This window comes from Metopolophium dirhodum, chromosome 6 (genome assembly GCF_019925205.1).
Source record: "Metopolophium dirhodum isolate CAU chromosome 6, ASM1992520v1, whole genome shotgun sequence".
NCBI lineage: Eukaryota > Metazoa > Arthropoda > Insecta > Hemiptera > Aphididae > Metopolophium > Metopolophium dirhodum.
In genome coordinates this window covers 9,899,869-9,912,953 of record NC_083565.1, presented here as the reverse complement: position 1 = coordinate 9,912,953, position 13,085 = coordinate 9,899,869, and the positions used below count along the sequence as shown (strand labels likewise).

At 36.4% G+C, this 13,085-nt stretch overlaps 1 protein-coding gene across 5 annotated transcripts in view; it reads right to left on the bottom strand.

The window, feature by feature from the left end:
- Positions 1–13,085, bottom strand: part of LOC132947497 (myocardin-related transcription factor A) — a 70,705-nt gene that overhangs the window by 20,301 nt on the left and 37,319 nt on the right. For 4 of the 5 annotated variants that reach the window (XM_061017807.1, XM_061017806.1, XM_061017804.1 and 1 more), the window contains one exon: positions 3,262–3,534. In XM_061017807.1, the coding sequence (XP_060873790.1) occupies positions 3,262–3,349 (88 nt within the window). In that variant the 5' untranslated portion in view covers positions 3,350–3,534. Of the gene's footprint in view, positions 1–3,261; positions 3,535–5,523; positions 5,772–13,085 lie in introns of those variants that run through there. The other variant, XM_061017805.1, reaches the window with a different exon arrangement.

Genomic DNA, 13,085 nt, shown 5'->3' with positions numbered 1-13,085 from the left:
GTTTTTTATCCAGCGGAGGCGTATAAGACGGAACGTCGTCGCACGCGACAATAATCGCGTGCCGGCCGCGTGTGTTTATTTGGGTCATCGACTCTCAGCGGCGGCGGCGGCGTCACCCCATGGTCTCTCCATAGGCCGAGGCGGACGTTCCTCTCGCGATCTGGCACGCCGCCGCTGTCTTCGGCCGTTTTTCTCGAAACAATTAGCTTCCGTTATAATAATATGTAATAAAAAAAAACAAACGCAACCAAACGCAATAATATCAACAACAATTTATCGCTAGATCAATTATATAATTATATACATTGTTGCCGTTGCGCGAAGTCATTAATCGTTCAGTAAATAGGCCGTCGTTGCAGCGGCAACACAACAGCTACTCCATCTCGTCGTGTTTTTCGAAAACAACAGCATCGCCACCGACGCGACGCCACCGCTGCCACTGACGCCGGCCGTGTCGGGACTCGGGATGAACGTCCGGCCCGTAGACGCCGTTTTTTTTTCTTTCACTCACGACTATTATTAAATTATTTTTTCAGTTCGATTTTCGGCGGCGGGGGCCCGGGCGACAGATCGTGACATATACAATGCGATTTGTCACGCGTCGGCTAATAAAACGAATGTTTATAAACAACATAATTATTTTAACTTTAAACACGCGTCTCCTATATTATATAGCGCTGCTTCTAAGCCTACGAGTAATATATATGTGTATATTTATAAACGTGTGCATGTGTTGTGTGCGTAAAAGAGACGCCATCTCGAAAACTTTTCGTTATAAACGATCCAGTAACAAGAATCTGTCAAAACGGTATTCCGACGACAATGTTTTCGAGTGTTTTTGTTTCTATTTATTATAATGTGTATAATATTATTATTATTTGTTTATCTATTAACGGACTCGAGTAAACAGAAATGAAAAATAACTCGCGATAACAGGTCACGACGATAATAATAATTATTGTACCAATATGTTTACAACACGAGCTCGCCATAAACAACCGGGATCGCAATGATGAAATCAGATTTTTTAAAGCAATTTCGCGAGTTTTCGGCGCATCCACCGAGACCAATTATAGACCTAACATTATGAAGTGCATTTTAAATTCATTTTAAAGACGACGTATTCACATATTGTTATAATTTTATGTTCTTAAATAAATATTAGAGTAAATTAATCTATAATCAATAATTGAAATTCGAAGATAAGAACATATTTTGATCTATGCTTTCTCAGTGATTTGTTAAGATATTATATTTTACAAGAAAGTTTTGAGTAGGCATGTAAAATAAAATAATTTAAAAAACCCTCATAACTCGCTTAAAAATGAAACTATCGTAAAATCCTTAGAAGTCCTAAATAGAAGAAATCCCTTAAAGTCTTAAATTAGTCAAATCACTCTAATACTAAAGCTAATGACACAAAATTGGGACTGCTGAAAGTACATTTTGGTATGTTACCGTTAGGTATGCGTTAGTAAGACGGATACAACAATATATGATCGGGTACGAGATCCTCTTATAAAATGCGATGAAAATATGAAATAGTATTTCAGTCACGTGAAAACCTTATTGCAGACGTTGATTTCGATACTCTCGAAAGCTTTAGGTAGGTACACTGCTTTATGGTACAATTGTTTTCTATCAGACCCAATAAAAGTCCCAAAATTCTAAATATTTCCGCGAATTAACTATAAGCTTTAAGTTAGTGGGAATATATTTGAAATACAGATTGAATAGGAATTTTTAAGATTTAATGATTCATAAAACATGTTTACTATTTGTTGTATTATGGCATACCTACCTAATTTAACCTATAGACTAAAAAGCGAATGAGACTGACAAGCTATAGACATTGTATAAAATATTATTGATTTCCTGCGAAAATATTTATTGTGTTTACTTATATTTCACTTTTGTGATGAATCATAATTTTTATATACACAAATAACGTTTTATAGTGCTAATATAATCGTAACCAAAACAATACGAGTCTAATGCTATTTCGTTTAAACGGAAAAATAATTGTATACCACAGATAACCTACACATAATTATGTGATCATTGACTTAATGTTCCCTCGGCATTGTATTGATTAAAAATTAAGATTATATATAATATAATATACAACAATAAACGCCACGGTATAGTGAAACCGCGGTTAAACAGATACTTTAGTGGTTACTAAAAACAAAAGTATTACATGTAAACCAAACAGCTTTATATTTATGCACGGGAGTGGTGTCATTATCTCGAATAATATGTAGCCAATAAGTGTTATATCCGGCGATTTGGAGGAGATAAACGGAATTTCCGTCGCCCCCACATGATATACCCGGGGGAAGGGGCTGGACCACAAATAATGAATGCATGCCAATAAATGGCAACCCCGCCCACCCCTCAAATACGTTATTGCGGTTAACCACAGGTCTAAACGTTCGAATTTTAAATCACTGGATATTTATATATACATCAATTATAACTGTGTGTGGTTAGCTTAATACGATTAGAGTAAATTGACCTATAATATTGTATTTAACAATAAGAACATTATCTGCAGTGCTCTCTCGTTGTTTTTTTAAAGATATTTTAATTTTTAAGCAAGTCATGGGTATGTAAAATATTAAAATTTTAAAATGCTAATAACTTTCATTTAAAAATTTAAATATTGTAAACAATCAACGAGCGAATTTAGAAAATGTTCTTATCTTTAAATTTGATCGTATTTCACTCTATAATATTTAAGTTATAACAACACAAAATTGGAACTGCTGAACGTACATATTTTGGTATGTTATCCGTTAGTAAGACGGAGATAACATTATAGGTGATTTGAAGGATATAAACGGAATTTCCATCGCCCCCACACGATATTCCCGGGGAAGTGGGACTGGACCACGAGTCATGCATAATATGCCAGGGCGTCAAAACGAGTTGGAAGCTGGTTACCAGCAAAACATTTTACCCGGTTTTGAACATAAAACTCAAAATTCGCAAAAAATGTTACCTGGTTTTGAACACGAATCCCGAAATCCGAAATATTTTAACCGGTTTTGACTCCCTGTAATATGCACGCCAATATATTACAACCCCGCCCACCCTTCAGGTATGTATTTCGTCTCCATCGACTATAGAGTCATATATTATATCGTCATAAAAATAATTGTTGGACTGATATATGCGATACAGCCGTTATAGAGTTACACTTATGTACCTACATATTATATATTATTAAGCATAAAGGTAAGTCAGGTCGTTACTCACATTCTTTGTTTTTGTCCATAGACTTTTGCAACGGTGATTCGTCCACCTCGGCTGAGGGCGGAGACGGTTGCGAAATATTGTTCTGCATGGTCAATGGGTTAGTGTGCTGCTGTTGCTGCAGCTGCTGCTGCTGTTGCTGCTGCTGTTGATGCAGCTGCTGTTGTTGCTGCTGTTGCTGTTGTTGGCGGAACCACTCGGGGTAAATTGACGAAATGGTGTCCACCAGGTCTTGGTCAAGCTGAATTTTCCAAAACAGCTCACCGCGGCCGCGATCTATGATATGAACAGAAAACAAACGAAGAGATCAATAAACATAATACGGTTATAATATTATCTACAATATATGATAACACACACTATACTATAAACTATATACTATTTTTTTTTATACATATATATTATCACATTCTCGTGTAGTATGGGCTTTTCTTTTAAGTTTCGCAATTTGCAGGACGAAGGTCGTCGCCGTGACGTGCACAAATAACAACAACGACGACGACGATGAACGAGAGCAAACCACCGCATAAACACACGTAACGTATATTTAGTATTAAAATTATAATGAAAATTATGGTAATTAAGTTATAATAATAATATATATAGTAATAATAATAATAAATATTATAATAACGCGTTCCATTGTCGCGCGCGCACCGCGAGCTTGCAGGTATAAGGCTGGCGCTGGTGGGCGACCTGCTGCCGGCTGGGCCGCCCACGTGCATCTCCACGTCGCGTCTCACTCGCCTACTCGTCCTATTATATAGCCATTTGCCGTTGCACTGAAATTCAGACGTCCGATGATTGAAGACGGTCGACCCGAGCGAATTTCCGGTGCCAAACCCGTTCCGAAAACCTACCCACCCTCAATATATAACCTATACAACCTATAATATACAAATAGGTATGCCTACATATAATATATTATATTATACGATATATGCCTATAATATATTGTATATTGTACTTCGACTACTGTGAGTCTTATGTCGGCGAAAGGTCGCGGGCGAGCTGTTTATTACATACATTGTGTATACAATACAGCACAGGCGCGCGATGACACGACATGACAATATAATAATAATATTAATAATATACTCGTTTATGTAATCTCATAATTATATTATATATTATAATACAATACTTTACAGAAAACGGTTCGTCATTCGAGGTGTATAGACTATAGAGTATAGTTATACGAAGAACCACCGCGTCGTGAGCTATACAGGTATGTACAGGAACTCCTGGATTCTGATAAGCGTATTATATGTACTAGCTTTTTTTAAAGGGGGGAAATTAATTTTCGACTATTTTCAGAAGTTATATTATTGCGGTAAATACACTTTCATTGCTTCATCAAATTATATTTTATTTGACAAAAATAAGCCAAAGGGTGGGTGGGATAGACACCCCCGTCACGTGAGCCGCCCTTGACGATGATGAGAATGAGAAAAAGTTTAAAAGTTAAAATGTTTTGACATATATATGTCTTACAGCTGGGGGGTTCTTCTATAATTTTGTGCGACGCGGAGAGCGTTACTGAGCATCCTCATAATACTTTTTTTAGATTTTAAGCGTAGCGATGAATAAATTAAATTTACAAGATATAACATGTACCGATGTATCTACTTGCAGTCAATACTCCTTGATTTTTTTTTAAATGTCTCTATTTTCTTTACAATACTAACGATAAATTATAATAATTTCAGACACAAACCTATTCCTACCTCTATAATATATAATATTATGAGTTATGACGAAATCGTGTTTTTATTAGTATTTGTATAGTTTCGTACAATAATACATTTAATATAATACATATATTTATTAGGTTAAATTAATATACTATCTGAGAAAGGCCCCTTGGACAAGTCCCCCGCCCCCTCGTGAACCAGCATATTATATATTGCGTAATACCATATATATATACTGCAACTGCATAATACATATTATGTATAAAATAACGGTCACTATATGTATACACTAGCATATTATACTATATATATAATATACGCACTGTAATATAATATACTCGTCGTAATCGACGACAGTACATATAGGTACGGATTACGAGCGAATGGAAAACAAAATAGCGTCTTAAAACAAACAACCACCTGTACAACAAATATAAGTATAACACATAACATATTAATATTTATGCGATACTCACTCCGGTGTATTATATAAAAATAACGCCTTTTGCGTGAACAAAAAAAAAAATATAGTTTAATATAATATATTATATTATAAATGGATTATATATACCTACTTTCCGACGTTGACTATAACATACACACATTTCAATAAAATCGTTAATATCATCAATATATATATATTCGCACCAACTGTTCGTCGTAAATTAATCGTTCAGACATCGTTTTCGATAAAACGAATATATTATTATTTTTAACCGACTGTATTATACGCGCGTCATCCGTCGATATTCGGTTTAAACTTTAAACAAATCTTGGCTTGTTGTTTACCCACGATTATATTTTGCTCGTCGAACGCGGCTATATACGTGAGTATTACACTGTATATTATACTGCCGTATACTGTAAACCATTTCGGTGTTTCGTACTCTCGTAAATATACATGTGCGATGTGCGAAATAAACAATTAAGTTACGATAAGATACAACATGCGCGTACGTTATGTATAAGAGGTACCTATACTGTATAAACAATATTATATTATATCGATACGATGCCAGTATCATACATGGCAAACTGGGAATCATGTATAGGTACTATAGCTGCGTGTGATAAAAAATAAAAATAAAAAAAAACGACTGAACGAAACGGACTGAAAATCGTTAACTCGTACATTGACGAAAACCTCATATTTAAAGTCTTTTAAATGTCCAACCACTGATCGCGCATACGACAGTATAATATTATGTACTCTGAAAATAATAAAAATGTTCGTATTTTGTTTTTACATAAAAGTGTATAATGTCCAAGAACATTTTTTTTTCGAAATCACAATGATTGACAGAGAAAATTAATGTATAACGGAATGGACAATTAAATATACTGTAGGTATACATATATATATTATATATTCATATATACATATTGTACGATATGATATTGTATATACGAATGATGATGATAATACAAATAGTTATATTCGCAATGTGTATACGAGTAACGTGTACGACGGTAAAACAAGGACGCTGGAACAGTAAAATACAAAATGCCTAATGTTTAATGCATCGAACGTATGCGCTGCTTCTGCAGACTCGTCAGTCGTCATCGTCGTCCGGTAAAAAGCGCGTCATGTTTATTATTTTTTTTTTTTTTACGCGAGGTAGGCCGGGTAATAAATTAACGTCAGATTGCTTGTGCACACCAGCGTACGTGTACGCACGAGAACGAAAAAATAAACAATAACCGTTTATTGTTTTTGCGATCAATACGATAATAAAATATTATATTATATGTAACGACAATATAATATACACTTTGTATATATTATAATATACGAGTCTATACAATATGTCTTATCGCATGCGTGTTATTTTCTCTGAAATGTATAACAATTTAAAAAAAAAAAACAATAAAAAAAACACAAAAATTATGTGAAATTCTTTACTAATTAATCATTGTGAGATGCAGTATATTCGCAATACATATTGCAATACAAATCATATGCCCGGGTTCAATAATTATGAGTACCTATATAATAATATAGCTTATTGCACGTCATTGACGTGACAGTTTAGCCGAAATATCGAGCTATCTGAAGTGGGTATGGCGTCCTCTAAGATACCTCTAACTTACGATAATAAATTATTATATTATGCGCGTTGACCCAAAAGTGAATTCTCGAACGTGTTATTTTACACTATTATTGTTGTCTTCGTTTTGTCATTATACGAACCGCAAGGAGATGTCATCATATTATATATTTTATTTATTGTTGTTTTGTGGCTTTGCACGATCCTGTATGTATTATACTTAACGGCGACTGATGAGTTTTTCAAAGATAAGAACATCATCAGCTGTTTTTCACGTTAGCTTTTATTGATATTTTAATTTTAAAGCTAGACATTAATTATTTTATTGTTATATATCACATACTCATACATCGGATAAAAACAAAAATATCGACAACAAAGCAACGTAATACAATGGGTACTGTTTTTGCCATCAGGGCCGGATTTAGACTTTCAAATGCCCGATTTAGAGGCCCATAGCAGTAAGAAAATTAAAAATATACAATATCTAAGTAGGTAGTTAAAGACGAAAAATTCAAAATAATAAACCTTAATAATTTGACGAGTAAAAATAAGTATATTAATTAATCTATTAAAATTTTGTAATTAAACTTTCACACTGTTACATTAATAATAAATTACAGTTTAATTAAATTTAATACTTCAACATTTGCATATACAGTAAATAGTACAATCAAAATGAGTTAAATCAGAATTGTTAAATATAAACACCTTTTTACAAAATTGGTACTTTTCTTATTTTTTCCCTGCAGTCATTTATAATTTTATAAAATGATAAAAAATCCAATACATCACTTTATTAAAAAATTGTTTTATAGTATTTCGGCATCGGGATGCTGCCCTCTCCCCCCAACCATCTACTGCCCGGGACGAGTGCGCTTAAACTCTCCGTCAAATCCGGCCCGGCTACCATTAAGATTTAAGTTTGTTAATAGATCAATTCACCCTAACAATATTAAAACTAGCAAGAACTACTGAATGAAAATTTGATGTGTTGTACGTTTGTAAGACAACATACTGCAGGTGTTCATTCTAATACTTTGTACACAATATCTCCAGAGTGTAAAAATGTTTACACACGTTGTACCTTTTCAATAGTAGGTAATATAAGGTGTATAAACGCATTTATATTAATCACTGAATGAAGAAAATAATTTGGTAGAATTTTCCGAAGTCAGACTGCAGTAAATTCCCAAACCCTGATAAACATACACAGGCTGCAAGTCACTCGACTGGAAGAAGGAAAAAACACATCAGTCACCTATACACCCATTTAATATACATTAGAACCGTGTGCATAGAACAATAATTCATAATAATATTATAATGTCGTCTCCTATTGAAACGAGAAAACGAATACAACAATAATAATCATGTAGAAAAAAAACAGAGACACCGCGATTCAGGATAATTTTCTTTTGGGTCGATTTGAATAATAAAATAATAATATTCTATCGTTATTTATATCATATACGAAAACAAATATCACCCAACACTATCCGCCTGCCCCTCGAAGAGTGCTGACCGTGTTTTCGCGTTGGCGGTCCAGCTGGACCAACAGGTGTCGGCGGCCGGTCCGTCCTACGCGCTTAAGCCCGCGCCGCAGTGGTTTTATAGCAGAAGCTGATCGGGAAACTCGGGGACCCGCACGGCCGTACAACAATGACAATTGCATGCACTCATGCTAGCCGAGGGAAATCTTTATATTAAGGGATATAATTATTATGCTCAAACGTAAACGGAAATCGAAATGATGTAAAAAGGCGTTACTCGTCGCAAGTGTTTGTTATACGGCGCATATAAGAATAAAATAAAATAAATGAACGCTCTGCCCGATATTATTTATACGCGTCTCGCACCTCTAGGTATATATATACAGTATACACGTACGCTCCGTAAATTTAGAACACAACATATAATACGCGGCCAAACGCCTCCCACAACTGTACACACATCATAACATAATATACGTGTATGCTAACGCGAGATAAATGCACAGCCTTGTCCGGATGACAGACAACCAGACGCAGCCTTGGACGAGACGACGGTGAAAGCAGCTTCTCCGTCCGCGAAAAAAAAACAACACGCATAATATACGATCAATAAACATATATGTTATGCACACGAACATATGCGTATAATACAACAGGTATACGCACACGACAATATAACATAATATATGTAATATTATAACGGGGACACCTGTTCGCCGAAAACCGGGAAACTGACGGTCGGTAAGGGTTTAGTGAGTGCTCGTGGACTGGTGTTCACTGGGGTCGCGTGGAGCTGTGGGAAACGCGTAAGAATTTAAATAAAAACTAGATTTTCTCTATCCTGCATTAAGTGTAAAAGCGCGCACAATGCACATACATATAGGAAGGACCATCTGCTGCGGAGGTGATCACCCTTATTATTTTTATATTTTATTGAAATACACAACCGATGGTATTAAGTACAGCTAGTAATATTATAACAATACATATTTGATACTCGAACAATTTTTAAAGTAGGTTCCTAAAGTAATATAAATATAATGAAAATCCATGGTTATAACGCTTAATATTAATTATGTTACAAGACTACAATAATGGTATAGGTAGCAATAGTAAATATTATAATTTATAATAATAAAACTACCTATTCGTTAATTAAAAATATATATATAAGTACCTATATAACAAAATATTATATACAGCAAACCCCAGGCCCCAAGCCGTGTAGATAAAAGAAGTTCAATGCCCCAATAGACCTAAACGTTGGCTTCTCTAACAGTGGGTTTAAAATAGTCATATGGTCGTATGTATATTTTACACTCAGCAGTGCCCTCTCACAAAACCCAGTTAAACACAACTGAAGATTCGATCTGACTACTCGCTTGGCGTGACATCTGTGTCGGGTGGGCGAGAGACAGGCGAATATATATTACCTATATACGCAGGCAAAGACAGGTCAAGACTCAAGACTCTTGCCTGGAACGCCTAATTGTTGCAGCTATTAAAAGGAATATATTACGCGACTTGTACTGTGCCGAAAATCTAAAATTTTAGTAAGTTAACTACATACGGTATACAGTATACATATAAGACGTCGCATGTTGGACAGATGGCCACGTAATGGTTCTATTAAAAGGCACCGACAGTGGCAATTATTATATTAAATATAATTACAAATACAAATTTTATATTACTCTGCTATTATCACATCGTCAACCACGTCATCATGATTTATGCAAGAAATATAGTAATATGATGTACTTATACATTGCAAACGCGTAAAAATTAAATTTAATATTTTCTCTCGAGGAAAAATGTGTATCGTAAAACTGCGCAACTTATAAATTGATACCAAATAAGCAAATAGGTACAAGTGGCGTGATGGACAGTGGGTAAATTCGACGGTTTCTACCGTAATCTTCGGGCCCCACGTGATGTGGAGAGCTAGACAGTGAGGTGTTACAGCGCGTTGCGTATACACAAGTACCCACCGATAAAATATATAATATTTTCGTATAGTATAGATATTATCACTGGTGCAAATAGAGGGGAGAGGGACTTGGTCTACCCCAAATTTCTACCATATCCTCCAAATTTAAAAGTTAGTATGTACGTAGTGCTATACCCAAGCAATACGTATGGTATTATAAAATAATTGTAGGAAAATATTATGCCAGGGGGGTTTAGTCGACCAGATGTGTACTATTTTTATGGGTATTACTATGACATATAAATAATATTATAAAGTCAACGTGCTATTTTACTTTTTGACTGCTGCCCGAAGCGTACATGGCGGCGGCGGTGACCGGAAATACGTGCAGGCGATAGCGGCGAACGGTAACCGGTACGGCGGTGGAGGCGACGGCGTTTGCCGGTCAGCTTGACGATTACACGCGCACGCGACGGAAAAACCGAACGGGAAGAACACTGTGGCGTGACGCACCGCCGCGCCGACGACGAGAAAACAACACACGCGGACGGGACTTCGGCGGGGACGAGCGACACACACGGTACGATGACGGTCGGGGGAGGACTGCGCGCACACTACGACCGGTTCGAGCGACGTTTCGGTTCGTGATGCGTGCAAGTTCGGCGCGAACGGTGCGTGCAAAACTGTGGGCGAATCCCACCACTCCGATCGCGCGACGGTGGCTAGCGTGCGAGCGAGAGACACCGTGGCCGTGACGTGGTTACCGGTCCCCCGCGTGTCGGCAGGGTGGGTACCACAGTGCCGATGGGCGATGCATGCAGCGGAAAAGACGTTTGGAACGTTCGGACGTGCGACCCGTGCATAACTCGGTGGACATTTCATGTTGCGAAGTCTCATGGGTGACAAAACAAAAGGACGCCATACTTGCGTATACATATATGTGTTGTCTCCAGTCTTATAAACGTAAAGCGTATCTAATGTTGAGTGCAGCAGAACCTATTTCGTGTTGTTATAGCATCTTATAGAGTGAATTGACCTATGATCAAACTTAAAGATACTTACGTAATGATATAAGTATAAAATTATGTGTGATCTCATGATGGTTTTTTACGAAATTTTTGTATTAAAGCGAGTTACCTATGAGCATTTTTATACTTTACATACTCATAACCCACTTAAAAATTAAAATATAATCACATTGATAAACAACCAGAGAACACGAATAATGTTCTCATGTTAAGTGTAATCATAGGTCAATTTACTCAAATATTAAAGTTAACAACTCAAAATTGCAGGTTCACTATGCTGTACGTTTGTAAGATGGAGACAACTCGTGTGGGCCAGTGCGGAGTCCTCTTAAATATAATTCAATTAATTGAATTCTAATTTGTGTAGTTCTCAAAAACATTTCGTTATTTAGAAAATGATTTCGTTAGATTTAAGTTCGCAATATGTAGGAGATTATTCACTATCTATGTATATAACATTTGCATTCGTCGTCGATATGTATAGGCTGTGTATATTTAATATTTATGTATGTAAATATAAATAAATAAATAGTAATAATATAAAGACCTATACGACGAAAAGGGTTTTTTCCTTGAAAATGTGCTGCTCATGCATTATCCTCGCGTGCAAAGCTTCTGGTCACCCACAAATATAATGGATAATAATATAGGAACGGATACCATATGCCAATGAGAACGCGAGAATTTAGCGATGAGCTTTTAATACCATTAGTCCTATTATTTTCATTAGTTTGTACAGAGCACAACCCCCCCCCCCCAATTTGTATATCGATTGACAACACAAAACGCGTGACAGACGAACTTTAATACTGTTTGGTATTCGTTTTAGTCGGAATTGCACAAAAACACTAATAAATGAACATGTAGATTCTACGCTATAATAGAAATCTATTATGGTCGTAATATATTATTATAAAAAAATAGTACCCACATATGATATGGAAGCGGGCGCGTACACGATGTACACGATGTACTCACCCATCATGCGCCAGTCGACGCATAACACCAGTGGGACGTGAAAAGGCCGAGCGCATTATTAACTTTTTCACGGCCTGATCGCAGAGTGCACGAAAGAGCATACGAACATTATAATCGCGCTTAAGGACATCGTTTTTTGGCGACCGCACACACGGCGCGCGCCTTTGAGTGTTTAATTGCATTAACCCAGATTGTACACGGCACGGCTGCGACCACACGTAATAATAAAATATATAATATAAACGGTAATAAGAACTTGCGCGAGCTCTGGTGTGTGGGTGGGTGTATTATCACCTTTGAGTATATTTTTTTCACTATGGCCAGCCGCCCGTACGAAGCGTCGCAGTTTTGGGTAGGTACACTCGGATGCCACCGCGAGTTTCACGGTCATCGGTAATGAATTTCGCGCGCAGTCGGTGTCTGTGTGCGTCTATTATAATGTCAAATAAAAAATAATAATAATAAACGAGAACGGTCTCCGAACACTTCAAAAGATTAATGTAATAATACGTATACTGAAAACTGCTAGACCGAAGAAAATAAATATTGGGGGGGGGGGGGGGGGGGGGGGAACGCCTGTCTGAGCCAATAATATAATAAAATATTATTTTCGCAAAACAAGCGCACGTAAAGGCCAAACGTGACTTTTTTCGGCT